The 24,344-nt window shown below is 41.0% G+C and overlaps 1 protein-coding gene across 1 annotated transcript; it reads right to left on the reverse strand.

The window, feature by feature from the left end:
• Positions 1–1,896: 1,896 nt before the first annotated feature.
• NOL11 (nucleolar protein 11) lies at positions 1,897–20,757 on the reverse strand. Its single transcript, XM_081849649.1, has 18 exons — positions 20,553–20,757; positions 19,455–19,568; positions 18,803–18,859; positions 17,143–17,288; positions 16,305–16,362; positions 15,209–15,350; positions 13,935–14,132; positions 13,054–13,130; positions 11,563–11,686; positions 11,047–11,144; positions 9,400–9,477; positions 6,667–6,851; positions 5,939–6,064; positions 4,949–5,176; positions 4,447–4,525; positions 3,664–3,756; positions 2,285–2,392; positions 1,897–2,047 (listed from the first exon to the last, which is right to left on the reverse strand). The coding sequence occupies exons 1-18, from the start codon at positions 20,688–20,690 to the stop codon at positions 1,934–1,936; spliced, it is 2,163 nt and encodes a 720-aa protein (XP_081705775.1). The 5' UTR covers positions 20,691–20,757; the 3' UTR covers positions 1,897–1,933.
• Positions 20,758–24,344: the final 3,587 nt, after the last annotated feature.

A 24,344-nucleotide genomic window follows, 5' to 3' on the forward strand; every position in this document is an offset into this window, starting at 1 on the left:
TCCTTTGGTAATTTATGCAACAATCAAAGCTTATCAGGTGGAAAATCAGGGACACTTGAAATGCAGAATACGGCCTCCAGCAGAATACAATCTGCAAATTTTGCAGCATTAAAAGCAGGCTGTAAGTTTTATGATGATTATCTGACAGCTGTACAAGGCTTTTGCAGCCTATCAGACTTGCTTTTGTAAGAGTGACATTTCCCGATAGCTCTGTTAAGGTACAAACAGTGCTTTTTCTAACTACAGTCATATCTTCTATTGGAAGCTGCAAATGACAAAGCTCATCTGATTTCCATTTTAATTATGAAGCGACTAATTCATGAGTAAACAAGAGGCCAAACATTGTTTTCTTTGTAGCACCACATTTTAAATCTGATTTGTCGATAAATGCATTTTTAAAGTCCCTTAGGTTTGCTGCGATGAACCATTGCCACTAGCTTTAACACATCATAAACAGAACATTACAGCTCTCCTAACTCTAGAGAATGGTTAGATGCCTAAAGATGACAAAAAGGCACAGAGCATCACAGAACCTTCATTAGCAGTGAGTGGCAGGGAGTTGCAGGCAGGGTACACCTGGCTTCCCAATGTCAATGCCACTGAGAGGGGGAAGGACAAAGGATGGGTGTGTGAAAGATGGAAAGAGCCAATCCAATGCTTCTGCAGCAGGTTTATAAGCAAAAGGACCAGTGGTTGTCTACTGGCATATGGTATTCCCGTTGGGTTGACCCAGTTGATGGAATGCCGAAGACTTAAGTCAATGCTGTCTTAACACAGCAAACTATTGGAACTTGATAATTTACTAAAATTACAGCGTTTTGACCTAGTGCTGCATGTGACTTCTGTATCATCTTCTATTCCCTCGTGCGGGCAGAAAAATAACACCAGCTTGTGCGCTTTTTGTTCCCAAGTTCTGGTGTACAGAGCTGAAAATTATGTTTTCAGGAGCATCTTTCCCCCGAGAAGCCCAATAGCTCTTTCCTGGTTTGTTAGGCATGCCCTATTGAACAATGTATCAGCATGGAAGCTTGACCAATTAAGGCATGGACTGAAACTTTTTTTGTAATACTTCTTTCAATTGAGTTTTCCTTGTGGGAGACTCTACCTAAAGTATGACGTTTCATGATTTACAAGACTTTCTTTAGCAGGTTTTAGGAGCTAGAGTTATCTCTAAACTGTATTGTGTGTATTATGTATTATGCATGCAGTGCAGTGATACCTTGGGTTACATACGCTTCAGGTTACATACTCTGCTAACCCAGAAATATTACCTCAGGTTAAGAACTTTGCTTCAAGATGAGAACAGAAATCGTGCAGCGGCAGGCCGCATTAGCTAAAGTGGTGCTTCAGGTTAAGAACAGTTTCAGGTTAAGAACAGACCTCCAGAACAAATTAAGTATGTAACCAGAGGTACCACTGTACTTTCAAGCTCCTGACACAATTTACCTACAACGTTTATATTAGGTATGAACTTTGCTGTTGTGATTTACTTTTCCTGTGTTAGTGTTAGGGTTAAGTCTACAAGACTAAGTGTAAACAAGCTAAGACCTCTTTTGAGAAATGCATGTTGCTTTCCTAATGACACCTTCTTGTCTTTAGTGGATCTTAAAGTGGATCTTAGCTATGGTTTATACATATATACATGATATTCAGGTTGGATGTTGTAGTCGTAATGTAACTTACAGCAGCCTCTGCCATCCTGGTGCCCTCCAGATATCAAAGGCTTCAAATCCCATCTGCCCCAGTCCAAAACATCTGGAAGGCACCAAGTTAGAAAAGACGGCCTTGAAGGGGTATCAGTACAGTTCACCAATGAGAATTCTGGTATTAATAAGCTATTACAAGGTAGAACAGATGAGCCGGAATGCAAAGAGGAAGAAAAATGTCCACAGTAGATTCGTAACAATAATTTTATGAGAAACATGTGACTTATTCATACAAGTTTCAGAACTTCAATGGAATATAAGCCCACATCATCTGGGTTCTGTATCCTTTGCAAATGCCTCAGGCTTCCTTCAATCTTGTTGAGTTCTGAGTAAAAACGTACCTAAAAGAGGAGGGAAACAAATAAGACTTGTTCGTATTTCCTGCCAGCCCTTTATAAACATTGCTTTTATTCCCACAAGTGACACTACTGTTGCCTTCATGCAAAAGGGCAGCGTGTGATATCAAACAAAGGATAACATTTGTGGTTTTCAAAAGGAAGCTCGGTTTGGTATCACCACCTACAACGTTCAACCTTCGTGCTTCTGGTGCTGCAATTTCAAAAGGAAGGGAAACTTACTTGGGCTCTAACAAACTTGTGCAGCTTAGTAAGTAATTCTCTTGCTTCTGGTAACATCACAATAACTGTAAAGTGAGCATCTAGGAGAAGGCATATCCAGTCCATGATCTGAAAATTAAACCAGTGATAGACAAGCGTAAGCTAGTGATACCTCAACCTTCAGCACATGCATGAGAAAGTCAGCACCAATTATTAGACAGAATTCCACTGCCTTATAATTTTATTGAGTGACATGTGCCCTACCGTGAGCAGAACCAATTTCCTTTTGTGCAATGGGGCTTCTGATTTTAATCTAGCCCTCCATTCCAGTGCCCCCCCACCTCAAGTTTTCTGAGCAGATTTGGGGGACCCTCTAAAGCTCCTGCACATTTAGGGAGTACAGAAGTTGGTGGGAGGAGAGGCAGGAAAATTCTGTTCATGCAGCCTTCAGATGCAACTCTCTGCACTGAAATGGAAAATAACGATATTTTACAGAAGATAGTCATTTCTGTACAGTCATGCATATGATGAAGTGGGTTGTAGTCTACAAAAGCTTATGCCATTATAGATTTCTTGAAATTGGATTCAATGATGGTCCTACCCAAAATTAATTTCAATAGGGCTAATGGGTAGGACTTAGCTGAGCACAACCCAATGTTTTAATGGTACCACAAGACTTGCTTAGCTTTTATGCAAAAGACTAACACTCAGGAAATAATTTCTTTATAATATAAAAGCTTCTCTGCCACACTTTTGGCAAGAAATGTACATGCAGCACATTTAAATTTAAAACAATCTTGGCTGCCGAGTGGGAGGGAGTTGAAACTGTCATATTTCAACAATGATTCTGCAAATATAACAGTGTGTAATGCAGGCATAGCTAAGCAACTGCTTATAGGAGCAGAATTTCAAAGGCAATCATGAAAGTCACAGACCAGCAAGTACTTCCCTGTCTCACTGTATGATTCTATCCCATTGTAAGGGATCCTATCAATGCTATCTTGTCAACTTTCAGATCTGTTTCCCAAACCAAGTTAGCTAGGGCAATAACATCATTCAAAATTGGGAAACAGATCAATACCACATCATGTGTGTTAACAATCCTTCTGTCACTGCACCATAAGCAACTGGAGGAGGGAAGCATATTTTTCTTTAACCATGAAAAAGGGAACCAAGGATCCTATAAAACAATTTCTGCCATAAGAGCCCAAGTCTCACTTTTAGAATAAACATTAATTGAAGACAGTTATGTTTACCATTGGGCTGAAACGGACTCTGAATACACAGAGGAGTGCACATGCAGATCTAGTCCTTTCAATGAAGCAGACATCTAGAGTTGAAACATAGATGCTGATAACTCACAAGAACAATGATGAATTTAATTCCCACCTGCCCCTTACCTGGTTTATCGACAGACAAAATATTACAGGAAGGTCTACAGCAGCCTCTTCATTGCACTTCATGTACAGATACTGCAGATACCGGAGAAATAACTAGGAAGAAAAAAATATTTTAAAGTAGTATTTCAATTTTAAGTATATACAATACAGAATTTTTAATATACTTGCAATCGAGTATTCAGTCATTAAAAAAAATAAATGTCTCAATTTTCTTTCTACAACTCAGTTCAGGGATCTTACTATATCACCAATCTATGCTGACTTTTTCCATGCAGAAACAAATATAAAATGCAAAGCAAGCCTGCCTTCCTATATTGATTTCAAATTCAGACATAACAAATATACATCAGGCCTGTAACAGCTTGCATAGAAGTGAAACTTCTGAAGGTCCTCAGTCTAATCTGACCAATGTTATGCAGTAATTCCACCCTCCCTTTCTAATTTATATAATATATAATAATCTGTGTAAGTGCAGCAAATTTAATCATGAACACATCCTGAAGCTTACACTAACATTATACCTGAAGTTTACAACTATCACTACCAGAGGCTGAGGAGGTTCTACAGAACCAGTGTGGGATGAAATATCATTCAGTGGATACTTATCTATTTATCACAGAAATAATCAACATGGATTTAGATATGCGATATTTAGATATGGATTTCATAACTGAAAAAGTTCATTGATAACTTAATTTCTCTAAAAGCCACAAGATGCTCAAAGAACAAATATGTAATCAACAATGATATCTAGAAACAGTCAAGAGAGGAGTCACTACTTACAATGACTTGCTCAGCTGAGAGATCTTTCAGATGAGGCAAAAGAAATGTCTCACTGTATGCTGAACGAAGAATGGTGTTTCTGCGTAAGATTCAGGTCATAGGGTCAAGGACCAATGTGCATTAAGATTTTTGTTGTATCCCAGCCTACCCACCAAATTCTTTAAGAGTAACATTCTTGAAAAAGAAAGCATTTTCTTAAAAGGCTAACAAAATAGGTTAGAACTGCAGTCTTCTTTCCGCAAGTTGAAGGGATCCTTCTGCCAAGGAAGGGACCAAGGTTCAACAGAAGCTCTCAGTGAAGGAAGGAGTGGAGGAGGCAGCAAACTGCTAACTCCCCATACAGCACTGGAGATGGTGCAGCAAAATACCACCTTCACCATTCCTTCACAATTGTTAAATCTCCAAGAAATGAGGTTCCAACATAGTGGAACAATACGCCACAGGTGCCACATAACCGTTCCGCATCTGTTAAGAACAACTATATTTATTGTGCAAAGGATACAGCAACGTTGCCTTCTGTGGTCCAACAGGGCATATTTCTCCTGTGTATGTCATGTAAGATTTCTGAGTTAACGGTGTGTCACAGATGTCTTTTTCCAGGAGCTCAGAATTGAAGCCGTTCTGTAGAACTTTAGACTGCTTTCCCATTCTGTTGTTGTGCGCAGTATCAACACAACCTGCTACAGAATCTAAATTCACATTCATTCCTTCAAGGCGGTCATCACCAATGCTAGGAAGAAAAAGAAAAGTCCCCAGATGCTGATATTAGTTTAAAACGGCATTTTATAAGAAATTTCTGAAATTGACATTTCATAACAACATCAATAACTACTATCTGGGATTAAGATGTACAGAAGAACATGCCTTTCCATGCATGTCTAGAGAAGTCTCTACATTCAATTTGTGTTGGTTGATTAATAATAATAATAATATTATTATTTATAGCCCGCCCATCTGGCTGGGCTACCCCAGCCACTCTGGGTGGCTTCCAACAAAGTATTAAAATATAGTGGTCTGTTAAACATTAAAAGCTTCCCTAAACAGGGCTGCCTTCAGCCTCCCGTAACACAATATCCCATAACACACAAAATTGCATTTTAGAGATGACTGCGCATTTGGAGAATGCCTAAAGTCATCAGGTAGTTAATTTACTCTTCCTGATTTCATATACTAACCTTTTCTGACTGCAGTCAATTAAAAAAGATGATTCAGCATTTTCTAAATGAAAATGTCTCTAAAACAATGGAAATCTCATCTGATAACTGCAATGGAGTTCATTATGAACAGCTTTCATACACAAGGGAATTAAAGAGGGTAAAATACATGTCATTTCTACTTCTCGCCAAAGTGGTAGGCTAGTGTCCATACACCATGGTGTCTCTGAAGTTCCTTTATTACCCACAAAGTAATTTGATGAGAAAAAATAGTACTTCAAAGCAAACAATTGCAAGCATTATCAATAAAAATGTAGGATAAATTGCTTGATACTGACCTTAGGAAAGTCCTCAGGCAAGCACAGGTAATTGCTTCAGGGATGTCAGGAAACTGCTGGAGACATAGTTGTAACAAGTGGACATCTGTTTTCTCCAAGGCAACTGCCATTAGATCTGGGCACATACTTGAACAAAAGGGTAAACAGTTACATCTCCGGATATAATTGTAATTAGTTAAATATTAACTTTTATCCACAAAAATATTTCAGGTTTCTGGGAGCACCACAGGTTCACAAGAAATCAGTTCCTGATAAGCCACTATTCTCAAAGTTCCTGAAGGATTCCAGTTCCTTAAATTTCATTATAAAATAAGAGAGATGCGAGTGGAACTGTGGTCCAAACCACCGAGCCTCTTGGGCTTGCCGATCGGAAGGTCGGTGGTTCAAATCCCCACAGTGGGGTGAGCCTCCATTGCTGCCCCAGCTTCTGCCAACCTAGCAGCTTGAAAACATGTCAGTGCAAGTAGATAAACAGGTACCACTGTGGCGGAAAGGTAAATGGCGTTTCTGTGTGCTCTGGCTTCCGTCATGGTGTTCTGTTGTGCCAGAAGCAGTTTAGTCATGCTGGCCACGTGACCCAGAAAGCTGTCTGCGGACAAATGCCAGCTTCCTTGGCCTGAAGCAAGATGAGTGCCACACCCCATAGTCGCTTTTGACTGGACTTAACCGTTCAGGGTTCCTTTACCTTTTTACCTTTTTATCTTATTATAAAATAAATACTAGCTCACCTGTAAGAGAGGCCTTGTGTCTGGATAATTTGCACCAGGCAATTCTGAGGGTAAAATGAGGACTCTCTTTTACACCTGTTCACAAGAGCAGATAGTACGCATCCAACTGATGCTTGAAAGTCTGGTATCTGAGTACTGGAGAAAAATGTCTTCAGCTTTTCTTCAATTACATTCTGAGAAGAATCCTGAAAGAGAGTATTTTGTTCAACAGTCCCAGAAAACCAGCTTTAACTAGCCAAAGTAATTAAAAGTAATCTTGGTCGCCCTATGAGTTTTAATTCATTAACTGTGCAATCCTACGCATAACTACTCAGAGGTCGATCCCATTAAGTTCAATGAGTCTTACTCTCATGTGAATGCATAAGATTGCAGCCGAAACCTACATGAGAATGTTTTGTAAGAAACAAAAGCACTGCCTTTAGATGCCTGGATGTGTCACAGGAGTTCTTTCTGGTGATGATGGCAAGGAATGCCATGGTATATGGGTGGAGGAGGGGATGGGAAAACCTCCCTACATGAGCCTTCCCCTCCCCTTACAGTACTCAGGCTCTAAATCATAAGATTTTTCAGCAATACTGTCTTAACATGAATGAAAACACTACTAGAACATTGGATTCAATAGCAAACATTTGCATCTGCTTTAATTTTTAAATGGAAACTTTTTGATAAGCATTGCCCCCTAGGTAGAAAGGTGATTTAGAACAGTTGCTTATTACTTGCAAAAAAATCTGTCACCCAGCACAACTGTGCTGGTTGTGAGAACTACCAGGAACATAGGAGCCAACTCCTAGGGGCTGTGGGGGCTTCGGCCCCCACAATATTAGTGGGGGCTGGGCCGCAACAAAGTTGATGAGCATTTCCTTTCAAATGGTATGTGTGCTCTGCATCATGTGATCAATTATGCAGGACGGAGCTTACCTGGGCCCCCACAATATTTATTCAAGTTGGCACCCCTGACCAGGAACTCTGGAGGGCACCATGTTGGGTCAAGGTTTCAGTTGTTATTTCAGTTTAGCAAAGAGGAATGAAAAATTGCTGATCTAGTTCAGTCACATATTTACATTGCTAAAAAGCACAGCAAACCAGGTTTCGTTTTGCTAAAGTTGAAAGATGGGAGTATAAACCATGGTTTATTAAATCACTGTCTGATTGAAACCCTGCCCAACAGCTTAACTATAGTTTGTTTACTGCCAACAAACCATGCTCTGAAGGTATGGTTTGCTGCTGGTTTATGAACTGTGGTTTGTTTCAACTGCGGCATGGAGTTATATGATTTGTTTGGTACCCCAGCCCTGATGCTCATCAAGCTACAAAAGGCATGAGGGAAGAGGAGCTGGAAAACAAACTATTGTTTGTTTGATCAGCGGTGAGACGATTCATTGGTTTGGTCTGCACATGTTATACCAACATGTGGCTTCATGTGAATGAGCAGCCATGTGGGTACTTGGAGCAAACAAAAGTAGCTGCCTCCCTCTTCTCCCATTCCTGTCCTACATAAATGAAGTTATAAGCAAGCTAATGGAAGCAGCGGCGGAGCAGGCCAATCAGGCACCTGGGACAGCGTGCATGTCCTGCACCTGCGGAGCAGGACCAGCTGCCCATGGGGCGGGACCAGCTGGGGCAGGACGCTCCTTGGGGCCTCCGAGGAGTCTGCCTACCCCCTGCCACTCAGCCACCCTACAGCTAAGGGGAGAAGCAGTGGGCAGACCGTTTGGGGCAGCCCAGAGTCTGCAGGCGCAGAAGCCACCACGTCACCCCCAGGAGAGATGTGTGGCTCGGGCATTCTGCAGGCCCAAGGTGAGTGTCGCCCAGCATTTTGTCACCCCCCTCAGTGTTGACACCTGGGGCACCCCCCCCCCCCGCCCCTGAATACAAGCTCTGTTAGAATAAATTTTATGTAAAATCTCCAATTCTACTTTGTAAATACAGCTCTATATTTCAGTGGGATTCTAGCTTTGCCATATAATTACTTGGCTGATAAAACCCCACAAAGGTGTCCAATTGCTCTCACAATATCAACCAACAGTTACTGTAACACTTGAAGGACCAATATTGTAAATTTGGTTTAATCATACAGTGGTGCCCCGCAAGACGAACGCCTCGCAAGACGGAAAACCCGCTAGACGAAAGGGTTTTCCGTTTTGGAGGTGCTTCGCTAAACGAATTTCTCTATGGGCTTGCTTCGCAAGACGAAAAAATCTTGCGAGTTCCCGCGGGGATTTTTCGCTTTTTTTCGCCCTTTCCCTAAGCGCTAAGCCGCTTATCAGCTGTTCCGCTGATAAGCCACTTCTCAGCTGATCACTAAAAGCCGCTAGACCGCTAATAGCGCTAATCCACTAAGCTGTCAATGGGCTTGCTTCGCAAGACGAAAAAACCGCTATACGAAGAGCCTCACGGAATGGATTCTTTTCGTCTTGCGAGGCACCACTGTAGTGCTTAATCACAGTGATCTGAGCTGTGTACAAGAGACCCAATTTGGTAAGACTTAAAACAAGTTCAAACTGAAAGTCAGAGTTCAATTTAAAAGTCTGATGGAAAAAAGAAATTTGCCAATTTCTTTTTTAAGAAGTTAGTATACATATTTTTTAATATTGTGCATCTGTATACCATATTTCCTGATACCATTTTTTCTAGTTAAAGCATAAGTGATATCTTGTTCTCTACCCAAACACTCCACCTTTCCTAAGTGTTTTTCTTATGGGTGTGGTATAAATAATAAATTATTATATTTACCTTGATAATTAAAAGCAGCTGTTCCATTGTCAGAGTCTCCAGTTGAGTTTTTGCATCCATGCTCTTTCTTGACCTCAACTGCAAGTATTTAAACATGCATAGTAAGATTCTTTGAGAATTAAAGTTCCATGACAGTTAAAGAAAAAGAACAGCCAATGGTAACACGCATCCTGGACCAATTACAACTAGTTTTAGAAATTCTGCCAGCAGATTCAATTCACTGGTAGTTATATTCTCTTTTGATCATCAAAACAAAAATGTTTTAAGGACAAAACAGGTTAATAATTTAATAAAGGAAAGAGATATGCAAGCATCAGTTTTGATCTTTTTAGAAGAGGTAGAGAGAGATATCCAAGATTATGAAAAATATTTCAATATGCAGATTTTAGCACATGATCTTTGTTCCTGCCGAGAGCCACAATTTCTAAAGGACAATTTGTCTAAGGTCACCTTCTAGCAGTGGGTGGTGGTAGAGTTAAAAAAATGTTCTGGATTAACTAATCCAGAATAAAGAGCACCCTGTTTCAGTAGTGAATTAGATTTCCCAATCCTATGCAAGTCTGCCTTGAAATTCACCCAAACTTAAGAAAGAAAGATATATATTTTTTAGTACAATGGTCCAATACAACTAATTTTCTGGAAAGCATTTATTAGTAATTCCTTTTTTACTTTACTATGACATACATGCTTACCAATTTGTTTGCTGGCAGCTAGGAATATCTTTTCTGAAGTCATAAATCCACAGATATTTTTTAAAAAAATATTTTTTATCAAAATAAATAGGGATGGGTATGCAACTTGATGACCCACTGTCAAACCACCATGTTTGTAAAATGGGGGGGGGGGGAGGAAGCAAATGGAATAGGAATTTTTTACTGATTCTTCCTGTGGAGCCCCATGGAGCTGGCTGAAAAGCTGTTCCACAGGGTTGGAGGATCCTCTGGAATAGTATAATGAGTTTAGAAGAACGTTGGGCAAAATATTCCTGCACTGAAGGGGGTTGGATTAGATGACCCCCGTGATCTCTTGCAACTCTACATTCTATGATTCTGTGGCACCGAAGAAAGGGGGAAATAGGTGATTAGTGCACCCTGCTAGAGCTTGATCCCCCCTAGTACAATTTAGCAAATGCTTTCAGGACTAATATTTTGTGCTCCCTGCCCCCCCCCCCGGAAACAAGGTAACTATTTAAGATCAATTTGTAATCAAGTGATGTGAAAAGTTATTCATGACTATAAGATCAGACTGCAAAAGCTTAATCTGGATTAAACCCCAAGTATTCAAGTGAAAATCTTCCAAAAACCAAAGAGTGGACTGACATTTCCCAATTTCAACTGTAACCATTATGCAGATCAGAGAGGTTAAACTTCATCGTTAAAAGCTGGACTACAATTCCCTTAAATTCAATAGCCGAGTTTCTTTTCGTAATGATTGGAACTCCCTGCTTTGCACTGCCTATTAACGTTCTGGCTGTATTGCACAGAAACCAAGGATACTTAAGGAATTTTGGTATCTTGTACGGATTCCTTAAAATGGTTTGCCTTTTTGTTGAAAATGCTATTTTATCCATCTATCTAAAGAGTTTAATAAATAGTGAAATGGATATAGCAAAAGGAAGATTGAATAGTGACTATGAAACCAACATACCAGCCTATTAGATTCACACTTAGCAGGCTGATCTGGCTTTGCACCTATCAGATCATCTTCTTGAAGCATGTTCCAATCTGCAGGTATAATTTTCATTTCTGGAAAAAGTAATATAGATTATCACATTAAAGAGTGACCAAAGAAAGATTTCTATAAAAATTATACCAGACAAGAACTTGGCTTTTGTAATGCATGGGTTTGGATGTCAAAATAAGCTATTGTTATGAGTTTACCATATTGAATGTCTAACTGAATTTAATCATAATAAATTAAGGTAAAGCAAAAACACTAAATATACTTTTCAACATACCATCTAAAATCCACAGAGAATTGGACAATACAAATGAGAGTATTTGTGAATATTAAAATCCAATTTGTAAACTGAAAAATCTTAGTACAATGCCTTCTAATAGGATAAGCAGCTTAAGATGGGCATTTTTTACATGTAGTTTTCTAAAGGCATTTCCAAAAGAGGATTATGTGAATGTAAATATAAGCTTTATAATTAAGCCCTACCTGATGTTTGTGTATCCTTAACTTTCCCAACAGCAGCAGCCAAGGAAGATGTTTCACACTTATACAATATTACTGTTAATTCGTTACCATGTGTTATGAAGAGTTTGTCTCCGTAACACCAACACTAGGAAACATTAAATACAAATAATTAGCAAGTAGAAAGTGAAATAACGCAGTATACTCACAACACAAACACTCCCTTAAATGCTACAGATCTTTTGAGCTTTCTAATTTCTTCTGAAAGGTAACAGTTTTGTCATCTATATATACCTGCAGCCCTGCAATAACTGAGCAATGAGGCACACTTACAAAGATTTACTCTTATTGCCAGATCTGTAGAAGATTAATTGCAAACTACTGATCAATTTAGGGACGTGGGTGGCACTGTGGTCTAAACCACTGAGCCTCTTGGGCTTGCCGATCAGGTCGGCAGTTTGAATCCCCGTAACCGTTGCTCAGTCTCAGCTCCTGCCAACCTAGCAGTTCAAAAACATGCCAAAAAGTGCTAGTAGATAAATAGGTACCGCTCTGGCGGGAAGGTAAACGGCATTTCCATGCGCTGCTCCGGTTTCGGTGTTCCATTGCGCCAGAAGCAGCTTAGTCATGCTGGCCACATGACCCAGAAAAAATTGTCTGTGGACAAATGCTGTCTCCCTCGGCCAGTAAAGCGAGATGAGCACCGCAACCCCAGAGTTGTCTGCGACTAGACTTAACTGTCAGTGGTGCTTTACCTTTACTGATCAATTTACACAACCAACACCCTTCAAAGAGATCTGTGATGAGCTTAGAAATATCCAGTGATCTGGATCAGTCAGTCTCTAATTCAAAAAGTGACAATGGCTCTTGAAGGAGTTTTGCACATGCACTGAAGCAGCTGGGCTTGCACTGCATTCACATATATGCTCTTCAAAGATTGCTGCACCCCTTATGCACCCAATGGATCAGTGCACTCTGCAGGACATCTAATATGTGCACTGAAAAACAGGGAATGTTTTAAAATCTGACTAATACCCTTTTTCAGCATTCTTTTTTCATATTTCATACGTTCTGTTCAAGGTTTTCCATTGTAAACTAGCTAGGTAAAGGTAAAGGGACCCCTGACCATTAGGTCCAGTCGTGGCCGACTCTGGGGTTGCAGCGCTCATCTTGCTTTATTGGCCGAGGGAGCCAGCGTACAGCTTCCGGGTCATGTGGCCAGCAGGACTAAGCCACTTCTGGTGAACCAGAGCAGCGCACAGAAACACCGTTTACCTTCCCGCCAGAGCGGTACCTATTTATCTACTTGCACTTTGACGTGCTTTTGAACTGCTAGGTTGGCAGGAGCAGGGACCAAGCAACGGGAGCTCACCCCGTTGCAGGGATTCAAACTGCCAGCCTTCTGATCGGCAAGTCCTAGGCTTTGTGGTTTAACCCACAGCGCCACCCGCGTCCGTAAACTAGCTACAAGTGTATTAAAATGAAAATGGATTGATCACATTGATCACAACTTACTTGTCCAGTGGTTCCCCGCGGTAATTCCTTTAAAGCCTGTAATGTTTGAAATTTTATATTCCATATGGAAAAGCAATCTACAAATAGGAAAAACAAGAGTACCATTTGCAAAGCTTTCAGTTATGAATGCTGCCTGCAAATTGAGTAAGATAACTTTGGCAACATGCCCTACAAAGTAATTAACATACCCCAAACCATCCTGTCAAACATTGCCGAAGTAAGTCTCAATTCATAATCCGAGTCATTACTAATCTCTTACAAAAACAGTTCAACAAATCTATTTCTGAGAAAGTGAAGCTTCAGTTGTATAATTAATCACTCTACCATGTATGGTTTAACAGATCAATAACAATCAACTGTACAGGCAACTCCCATTTTGCTAGTGTTCCATGAACATTTGCACCATTTTCAGACCCAGAAGAGGGCCTAACCGGGTGGGCTTATGCACATGATGACCCGGAACGCAACCTGCATGCAAACTGGGAGTTGCCTGTATATCTTTCTCTGCTGTCTTGCTCTTCTTTCTTACGCATCTGCATTTTTAGATTAGCTGCCTGCAGACCAGACACTTGTTGCTTTTTATTCTACATTTTATGTTGCATAAAATGTAGAATAAAAAAATAAATAAATGTAGAATAGCCCTCCAGATGTTGTTGGATTCCAACTCCTATTAATCCCAGGCAGCACAACCAGTGGGAGTTGCAGTCAATAAGTATCTGGCAGGCACCAGGCTGTTGTACAGAATCTTGACTTTAGGTGCTCAATATTTGTTTAATGTTTATTTAAGAGTGCTTCTTGGATGTTTCCTTCCTGTTTACAGTCAACAAATTAAGCAGAATAGATTTAGTCCAGCTGCTGCATTTTGAAGCGATTTACGTTACCTTTAACGCGGCCATCTGGGGAATCCAAACATCCTGTTATGGCAATATGATCTTTATCGAGAATAGCAATTGAAGTGCTTTTTAAAATACTGCCGGATACTAGAAGTCTGATCAGAAGAGACTTTTGTAAAAATTGCTCTTCTTCAGAGCCACTCTGTTGCAGGGGCACCAGAACCTTATACACACATCCGTTGGAATCTGTAAGAATAGAATTCAGTTACGTGATAGTTAAGAATTAATAAATACTAGTTGACATACACAAATCATCACCGTAAAAGACAGGGCATCACTTAAGAGGAGGCATGGTTCGGAATGGTTCCATTTCTGTCAGCTGCTTCCATGGAGGTCCTGTGTAGCCCATGCATACCAGCCACAATTGCCAAAAATCCCCCAAGGAGTTAATGCATGTACATTGCCTGTCAGATAATTTTAATGCGTTGGGGAAGCCTCCTTCCCTGCAACTTCTGTTCACAGCTACATACTCTGTTATCAATGGACTACTGTCTGTCCAGTTTCTACATACCATCCTCAACTAAAGGCTTTATGATTGCATAGGTACCCCAAACTAAGAAACAGTCTTAGGTTTTTGACCTTTAATACAGCAATCCCATTCGGATACAACAGCATGATATGGTTTGACAATTACAAGTGTGCAAAGGCTTAGCAATTCTGGCAAGTGGTTAAAACAGCAAATAATGTTATCATAAATACAGTGGTACCTCAGGTTACATACGCTTCAGGTTACAGACTCCGCTAACCCAGAAATAGTGCTTCAGGTTAAGAACTTTGCTTCAGGATGAGAACAGAAATCGTGTTCCGGCGGCGCGGCAGCAGCAGCAGCAGCAGCAGCAGCAGGAGGCCCCATTAGCTAAAGTGGTGCTTCAGGTTAAGAACAGTTTCAGGTTAAGTATGAACCTCCGGAACGAATTAAGTACTTAACCTGAGGTACCACTGTACAGAAAAACTGTAACCTTATAACCCCCTCCCATTTAGTGGGAAGAGGCCGCATTTGGCCCCGAGTTCATGTTTGTACATTACATCTGAATACAGTATCAGTGTACTGAATTTGTAAATATGCATAAATGTCTATGCTCCTCACAGAAGTATACAATTATACTGTTAAGAACTATTAACTACTATGCCTGTTTATGCAACATTTAATTGCAAAAGACTGATTGGAAATAACATGATGCTTGCTCTTCGGCGCTTTATCAAGGCAGGGTTCCCCTCCTGTACAATTAGAATATACAATTAGAATATACCTTAATACTTACACAAGCAAAGCAACGTGACAACTTTGTTTTTCAAGTATGCTGCAAAACCCAGCGGTGTGGCTGACTCGCCACCTTGTTCCAGTTTAAACTTCTGAAGGATGCATGGATTACACTGCTGAACATATATGAAGCAATTCCCATCCTGAAGAAAAAGAGTGGCCTTCTTTCATTTCCCAGATAACCAGGTTCATTAAAAAGACATTGCAGCTAGACAGAAGAAATTAACTATATCATATACCTAAGAGATATTTGGGCCCCTCAAAAAACATTTGCAACGGTAATTCCCCACAAATCATTGTGTAGCTGTGATTTAAGCGAAAAAGCAAAGACTGTGTAATACCAGCAAGTTACAGTGAACAAATGCCTGTGCAATAGTATGCTTGCACCATTAAGTTTGAGGATTCCTCTTATAAGAAAGTATTCCCCATTCCCTACAAAGCAGAACTTTCTAAAGCACAATGAAATAGGAGTTTCTTGTTGTTCATTCTGGACAACCTATTGTACTGCAATATTGAAATAAATAAGTTTTTTTCTGAGTTTGAGAATGATTCATTCCTCATCCTGTCCAAACCATCCCAAGAACTGCAAATAAAAACTGCACCACAGAAGCATTGCATCTGTATTAATCTTCTACTGCATAGTAACATTTCCATAGTGGATCATATGAAGAGACTTAATTCTTAGTAGGCCTGAGCAATCCTTCCATCAGTCACTGTATGTTTTTATTATTATTATTTCTGTGGAGTACATATGCACAATGCACATATGTCAAGATTCAGTTATGTGTGACCATTGCTACTACAAGCTTGTTCAACTTAAATAACTTAAAAATGCTTATCATGGAAAATAAATCTAAATATTTATATTTCAGTTTCCAAGTTTGGAAATATCTGTTAGAGCACCTTTGTTGGGGAGACAGAGGTACCCAAATTTAAGCATGTAAGTAGCCCCCTGCAGTAGAAGATTCTTATTCAAATGTTAAGACTGATTTTGCATCAACAAATAAGATAGTAAACAATATGCCACACCTGTGACTTAAACACAGAAATGTACTTTTAAGTTGTTGCATCACTACTTTACAATATTTATCACTTACCTGCTCAGTAATAAATGTAATAACAGGATGTCCAACGTCCAAGAAAGCATCACTCCATCTAAAAATAAGTTATATTATTAATGCAGGGCAATTAAAATTAAAAACATGGCCACAAAGAATATTTAATACAATGGCCTACTTTGCACACTACGGTAAGCCAAACTATTGCTTACTAGGACCATGCAAATATGCTTCTGCTTCTCTGTGGCTTCTTTAGGTCTCATGTGGCATCTAAGCGAAACCAAGGATAGTGGTTGAGCTCACTTCTCCTTAAATCACCATCTGTAGCCAAGTTCAAAAATTGGCTACAGCTTGTTATCAAAGAGAGAGCTTAACCACAATCCTGGGTTCAGACAACACACTAACCCAAGCATAGCTTCTGCACCAGAGAGAGCTTATAAGAACCAGGGAGTAGCAAAGCAGGTGTGAACATCTCCCTCGCAGTCCATACATTCATGCTAAGCCATGGTTTGGTCTAGCATTGCATGCTAACATGGTTATTATTTGAAATAAGGTTCACAGCCAATACAACACAACTATGAGTGTAAAGTATGATGCAAATTTGAATGTATGAAGTTATCGGTCATGTTTTTGCACTATCCCCTTTTTGGGGAGTAAATACAGAGCCTTTATTCACCATATTCTTTAGTTCCCAAGCCTACTTAAGAAACTTTAATTGTTCACCTGCAGGAAGAATGAACTGAATAAGGCATTACAAAGAAACAAGGTGATGGGTAGCTCTGGTACCAGAGTGAGGTTAAGGGATTCAGAGAGACCCAGCACCAAATCTATAGCTTAATTTTTGAATTGGAAAGCTTGCATTAACTGTGGCACTCACCTAATAACTTCGTCTGAAACAACGCTTTCAATTTCTTGCTGAGGGGCTGTGAGTAAAGCATCTAAACTCTTGACAGCACCACCTTTGAACAGGACCAGGGGTTCGGTATCAGGCAGAGAATGTATCCGATACACATCTGCTGACAACTGCAAAATAAACTCTTTAGTCTGGAATATAAATGTGCAATATAAACGGTAACAAAAGTGCAGGTATCTTTGTAATACCATACTTTTCCGTCTATAAGACGCCCCCTATTTTTGGGGACTGAAATTACAGAAAATGGGGGGAGATGGCAAAAAGTTGTTGAGCTTTTTCTGCGGAGGACTGCCCAGGGGAAATGCCGAAAAATTATCACCCACACGCATAGAATATTCCACCTCCCATCTGTCCCCTCACCAGCTGAAGCTGCCAATCGCCTGCCCAATTGCAGCAGCAGCCACTCAACACCACCCATTGACACAGCAACCAATAACACACACAATAGTTGCTGACAGCCGCGGCAGCAACCAATCAAACATCCGCCCTATGCGCTACCCATGTGTAAGATGACACCCACTTTTTAGCATGATTTTTAAGGGGGGAAAGCTAGTCTTCTGCACGGTAAAGTATGGTAAATGTTAATAAATATTGCAATGTTCAGCAAAAAATTATATTCACTCTAGCTGGCCTCAAAAAGTTGATTGCTCCAGGTACTGGTATGAGCAATGGGATGAGTTGCAAGTGAATTACAGATCTAAATATTACTAGGTATGCTTGTCTGGGGGTTTTCCTGACAATTCACAGCAGATATGGGAGAAGAATTGGAGCAGGGTAGGTCCACTGTGCTAGCAGAAACTCTTGTGCTAGCTTCCACAAGGGTGCTGAGTTAGTTGAATCTGGGCTCTTGTCATTTGCTATTTACACCTTTGAAGAAGGGTACGGTACAGTAAAAACAACTGTAACAGCTGGGAAATTCTGCAACTCAGTGACAGCATCTGCATTACTATTCTGACTGACACTGAAATATAACTCTTTCAGCAAAGCAAAATTGGTTATGCCCAAAGAGAAAAGAAAACCCCAAAAGGTCATTACTCAGTTGAATATTTTGATGATTCACAAAAATCCAAGTCTAGATATTGAAAGCACAGATACTAACTAAAGTGACTGCATAGCTTCTACTGTGCAATAGTAGTTATTAGCCCTAGGTGGAAGGACTGTTTCAACAATTTGCAAAAGGTCCTCTATCTTACTAAGGCGGGAATGAGAAACGACAGGTGAAATATAGTGTTCTAGAAAGACACAATTATTTTATTTTTCAGTGCAATCCAGACTTTAGATGGGCAGAGTTCTGCTCACATGGCATTTCCCTACAATAAGAGGTGACAATATTCACCTGCAGCCCCAACATCATCTGCCATGCCGTTCCAGGTTCTCTCCTGAACCTGCGGAACAGCTTGTCCAGAGGTGCTTATCAGTGAAAATCTCCTTCCTTGCTCCACTTGGTACCCCTGCCAGATCACAGATAGGGAAGGACCACTTTGGTTTGCAGAAGAACCTTTCTGGAGCCAACCCATAATTTGCAAGGCTGGTGTTAACATATAGAGAACTCATGCCATCAACTGATTGCACAAGGTAATTACCATGCTCTAAAACAATTTTATTACAAGTTATCAGCACTTACCGTTGCTTTAAAGGCTTTATCCAAGTTACTGTCATCTTCCTTCCATATCTGTAAAACCTTTTGAAAAAACCATCATTTTAAAAAGGCGTAATATCTATTTGCAAAGTATTACCTCAAAGTTCGACTAGACAAGCAATTCAGGTTAGGATATTTAAGATACACTAGTTTTTATGGTCTGTGATATACACACAGCCAGGATTTCCAAAATAGATGAGTGTGCACTCAGGTATGTGTGTGAATGCTGCAGAGAGGACAACTACGACAGACCCATGCCAGTCTCTTGATATGTGCAGAATTTGCAAATGTAAACCTACAAAATCCCATTGGCTTCTGCAATGTACATTTAATGCATTTTTGTTTCTATGGAAATAAATCCTACTGATTTTGACTGAAATGTTAGGATAGCAGTCTTTGTGAGGCTCAGTTCCCTATCAGAAATCAGTTATTGCACACTCTAAAAATACGAACAAGTTTTCATCCACACTAGCATGCAGTTTCAAAACAGACTGATTAAACATGAATTGTTTTGCCTACTACAACTTCTATAAAGGAAGTTTTTTAAAAGACCACCATGGCTTCATTAAAACTATACCAAATGCAACAATTTCCCACATAACTACAGTCAAATGCTTGCCTTAATAAGAAATCATACCTTATCATCATGGACAATAATGAACTCCCCTGTTTCAGCATTGCACACAGCAGGGCATGTAATTGTTTGACCTTGTTTGACTGACCAGCAACCCAGTGGTTTTTGATCTGAAACCTAAAAAAAATCCAACTTATCAACTGTTAAGACACTAAATCCTTAGCATGTTATTAAGATGCACACAAGAAAATTTCAATTTGCTATTGCTCTGTGTATTTAAAAGAGCTGAAACCCCATAAGCACATGGCCTATAGTTTTATAAACAATTCTAGAAAAAGATAAATCCTTCTACAGAACTATACAGCAGGGTGCTTTTTCCAACTATGATTTATGGCAGTTCTTCCAAGCTGGTATGCACACTCCTTCATATGCTTCTCAAATTGCAAGAAAATGCATACAAACATAAGGAGAAGTGCACACACCAGCTTGGGAGAACCCCTATAAATCATAGTTGCAAGAAGGATCCTACTGTATAAGGATTGATCTTTTCCTATACTGTAATTGTTTATAAAACTGTAGGGCAGACATAGGCAAACTTGGCCCTCCAGCTGTTTTGGGACTACAACTCCCATCACCCCTAGGTAACAGGACCAGTGGTCAGGGATTATGGGAGTTGTAGTCCCAAAAACATCTGGAGGGCCAAGTTTGCCTATAGGGCATGTGTTTGTGGGGATTCAGCTCTTTTAAATACACAGAGCCATAGCAAACTGAGATTTTCTTGAGAGAGAATTCTAGGGATTGCAGAAAGAGACCCAAGTCTTTTCCTATGTCATCTTGTTGTTGTTAATATCCTGGGGAACAAGGGAAGAGGGAGCCTTTGGAGATGAAGGCGAAACTGCAGGAAGGTTGTCCTCGCTTTTGCCATCGTTCCTGCCATCCAATACTGCGGGGGATGCCGGAGACTCGAACCCAGGGGAACCTTCTGCGCGCAAAAGAAACGACCGGGTGCGCAGGGGGTCCTCGCCACTAGGCCCCCCTCTTTTGCGACTATTCCTAGGGAGCGTGCCTGAGGGACTTGAAACAAGACATGGGGAAAGCGGCAAAGGGCTCGCATCCCCTCCCGACCGCCCCCCGTTTCTCCTCTCCTCTCGGAGTCTTTACCTTATACAGCGTCACCGTCCGGCCTCGGTCCGTGAGCAGCACCCGGTCCGCATCCTGCTCCAGGCCCAGCGGCCCCTGAGAGGGGACCCCGGCTCCCGCCAAAGGACACAGCGCGAACTCCTCACAGAAGGCCGCCATCTTGAGGGCCACGCGAGACGAGAAGGGCGGAAGTGCGCCTGCGCCCACAGGACGGCGGCGGCGGCGGCCTCCACCTTCTGGTTTTAAAAGGAAGGGGCGGGAATGAAATCGACGGGGGCCAACCAACCGGGCTCGGCGCAAAACCAAAGTCACAGGGAGCTTCCGCAGCGGGAACAGTGCAAAGCGCCATCTGTTGGGGAAAGAGAAGACGGCGAGGAACTGGGGCGAGCGCCGGTCAGATGGGGGGTTGCCATACGTCCGGGATTCCCCGGAACTGCGTGGTGCTGCGAAAACCCGGACGCACGACAGCTTTCCCATGAAAAACGCAACAACTTTGCCAAAAAACCCCTCAATAACTTCTCTGTCTGGGATTCTCACTGTTTGAATTGTGGTCATTTTAACAGCACCCTAACCAGGCCCTGCCATGAAGCCTTCTATGCCCTTTTAAAAATGTGGCTTCTTGGGGGGGGTGTTATTGGGTTGTTGTTTTTATTTTGATTATATATTTTGTGGTTTTTATATTTTTGATTTTGTTCCGTGAACCGCCCTGAGACCTCCGGGTATAGGGTGGTATATAAAGTATAATAATAATAATAATAATAATAATAATAATTAATAATAGAATTAAAAGAGCGAGTTGGCGCCCTCACCAAACTCCCGTTATTTGTAAAAAATCCAAATGGACTGGCGGCCGTGTTCACAATGCTGAGACCCCAGAGGAGATTTTTTTCTGGGTCATTCTGCAAAAATTAACTTTCCCCAAATGACATGCTCTGATGGTATACAGTGGTACCTCGGGTTAAGAACTTAATTCGTTCCGGAGGCCCGTTCTTAACCTGAAACTGTTCTTAACCTGAGGTACCACTTTAGCTAATGGGGCCTCTCGCTGCGCCACGATTTCTATTCTTATCCTGCAGCAAAGTTCTTAACCCAAGGTACTATTTCTGGGTTAGCGGAGTCTGTAACTGGAAGCGTCTGTAACCTGAAGCATCTGTAACCCGAGGTACCACTGTATAAGTGAAAGTTTATCCCATGATAAATTTTAAAAGACTTTTTAAATAAATAAATAAATAAATAAATAAATAAATAAATAAATAAATAAATAAATAAATAAATGTTGCCATATTTTGAAGAGCAAAAAAGACTCACTCCTGGTTTCTTTTGATCTCCTTCCTCTTGTCAGCACTCTGAGGCTTCCTAGCAGGCAGGGCGCATTGTGTTAACGTCCTTTTACTTCACAAACGTAAGGACTTCTGCAAACCTAGGGCATCCCCTGGGTACATGGAAGCAGCTACCTTTTGGGTTGGCGCCATTTCTCTTGGAACCTGATAGGTACTCAGCCACCTATGATTCCTGTTCATTGTATCCTCCTTCCTAAGGGTTGCAGCAAACCCTTCCCTGCTCTGATTGTTGTTGTTGTTGTTTAGTCGTTTAGTCGTGTCCGACTTTTCGTGACCCCATGGACTAGAGCATGCCAGGCACTCCTGTCTTCCACTGCCTCCCGCAGTTTGGTCAGACTCATGTTGGTAGCTTCAAGAACGCTGTCCAACCATCTCGTCCTCTGACATCCCCTTCTCCTTGTGCCCTCCATCTTTCCCAACATCATGGTTCTAACATTCCAGGTTCCTATGCAATATTTTTCTTTACAGCATTGGACTTTCCTTTCGCTTCCAGGCATATCCGCAACTGAGCGTCCTTTCGGCTTGGCCCAGCCGCTTCATCAGCTCTGGATCTACTTGTACTTGCCCTCTGCTCTTCCCCAGTAGCATGTTGGACGCCTTCTGACCTGAGGGGCTCATCTTCCAGCGTCATAACTTTTATATGCCTGTTGTCTTTGTCCATGGAGTTTTCTTGGCAGGGATACTGGAGTGGCTTGCCGGTTCCTCCTCCAGGTGGATCACGTTTGGTCAAAACTCTCCACTATGACCTGTTCATCTTGGGTGCCCTGCTCGGCATAGTTCATAGCTTCTCTGAGTTATTCAAGCCCCTTCGCCACGGCAAGGCAGTGATCCATGAAGGGGTGCTCTGATTAGGGGAATTTTATAATGATAATTATACCACTCTTCCAATTTTCTTTTCCTGATGTCTTTTGTATTCTCTGTGGGGAGGGGAGGAGTTTTACCCTCCTTTAAGTTTTTCTCCTACAAACCTGAGGCCTCCCTCAAACATCCCGATACCTGCTGCTGCTCAGTTCTGTTTCTGCAATATTCCTGTTGGAAGATGTTTGAAGGAGTGGTGACACTTGGGATTTGTATAGCAGAGCTGTGAGCGTTCACAAGTTTCATGTACGTCATCTTGTAATCCTTACGGCAGCTTTGCAAATTAGGTCAGGATTGCTACCATATTGCAGATAGGAGGACTGAGAGACCTGGTGCCATCTAGCGAGTGGGGCAAAGGTAGGATTCAAACTGTGAACCTCTTGATTTGTAGGTAGCTGTTCAGTGACTATGGCTCACCAGGACTTGCATGTCAACAGAAATCCCCAATCTCTTTGGAGGGTTTGGGCAGATTACACGCAGTGCAAAGTATATTGCTTTGCAACCCAGTCCCTAAAGAGCATTATTGAAATTTAGTTGAATAGATGGGAGTGGTTGTAACAGAACAGTTTTGAGAACTGCAGCTTTACAACTTCTACTTGGGCAAGTTTGCTTAGGAATTTCACTGTAAAGGATCGCATTCAAGTAAGCGTACATAGAATGTCAGCCTTAATGGAATTGCTTTCCAGCTTTCCAGGAAGTCACGCCCTATCTCATGTGTGCTCTTCTTAAGCCAAGCTACAGCACTATGGTTATGGTTCCTTAGCAGCAAGATGACACAACACTGGTACACGCCCAAAGGCATGTTTTCCTTTACTGCATCGTATCTTGCGCACTGAGCTCTGGCTTTAGCAACAGGTGTAGGGATAAGCCTTGGCTCAGATTAAGCTTTGAATAGGTTTGCAGCTAACCTTTCTAAATTACAAGTTATAACACTTTTTTTTTTAACTGCTATTGTTATTTTTAATAATGTTGTTTTAGAATTATTATTTACAGCAATGAGCGCAGATTTTGTTGGTCTGCAGTGCCTTGAGCACCGGTAATAAGCTGCATAGAGAAAACAAAAAACAAATACAACACTGAGCCAGTCTGTAAAAATGTTTTCAAAAGCTTATTAGTCTGAAGTGATGGGGCAAAGATTTGCATTCTATCTACATATAGATTTTGAACTGAAAATACTATTTTCATATACAAAATAATACAAAAAGGGAAAGTAACACCTTTTCACCCTTCAGTTGAGATCAAAACCTGCTACCCAGGGTGGCTGCTTCATTTTTCCACATGGTGGAGCTAGTTCTGCATGCTTCCTAAGGTAGGTATGTTGAGACTTCAAATGTTCTTTCCTGATGGTATCCATTATGTATATCCCTATGTGTATTAACGAGGCCTTCCCCACAGCCCTTCAAGCAGTCATATGGATGGTTGATCATGCCAGCGAGGTTTCATTTAAATGTAGATGAGTTTTACCGCATCTGATAAAAGAAAATGATTCAGAAATGAACAGCCCACACAAAAGCATGCATTTTTGTTATTTCATAAATGTTTTACACATTGCTTCTTTGCCAAATAAAACTGGCTGTAGGGGGAGTTGCATTAAAAATGTATTGTCACTTGTTAT

This window comes from Podarcis erhardii (genome assembly GCF_964252035.2).
Source record: "Podarcis erhardii genome assembly, chromosome: 2".
In the NCBI taxonomy this organism is placed as follows: domain Eukaryota; kingdom Metazoa; phylum Chordata; class Lepidosauria; order Squamata; family Lacertidae; genus Podarcis; species Podarcis erhardii.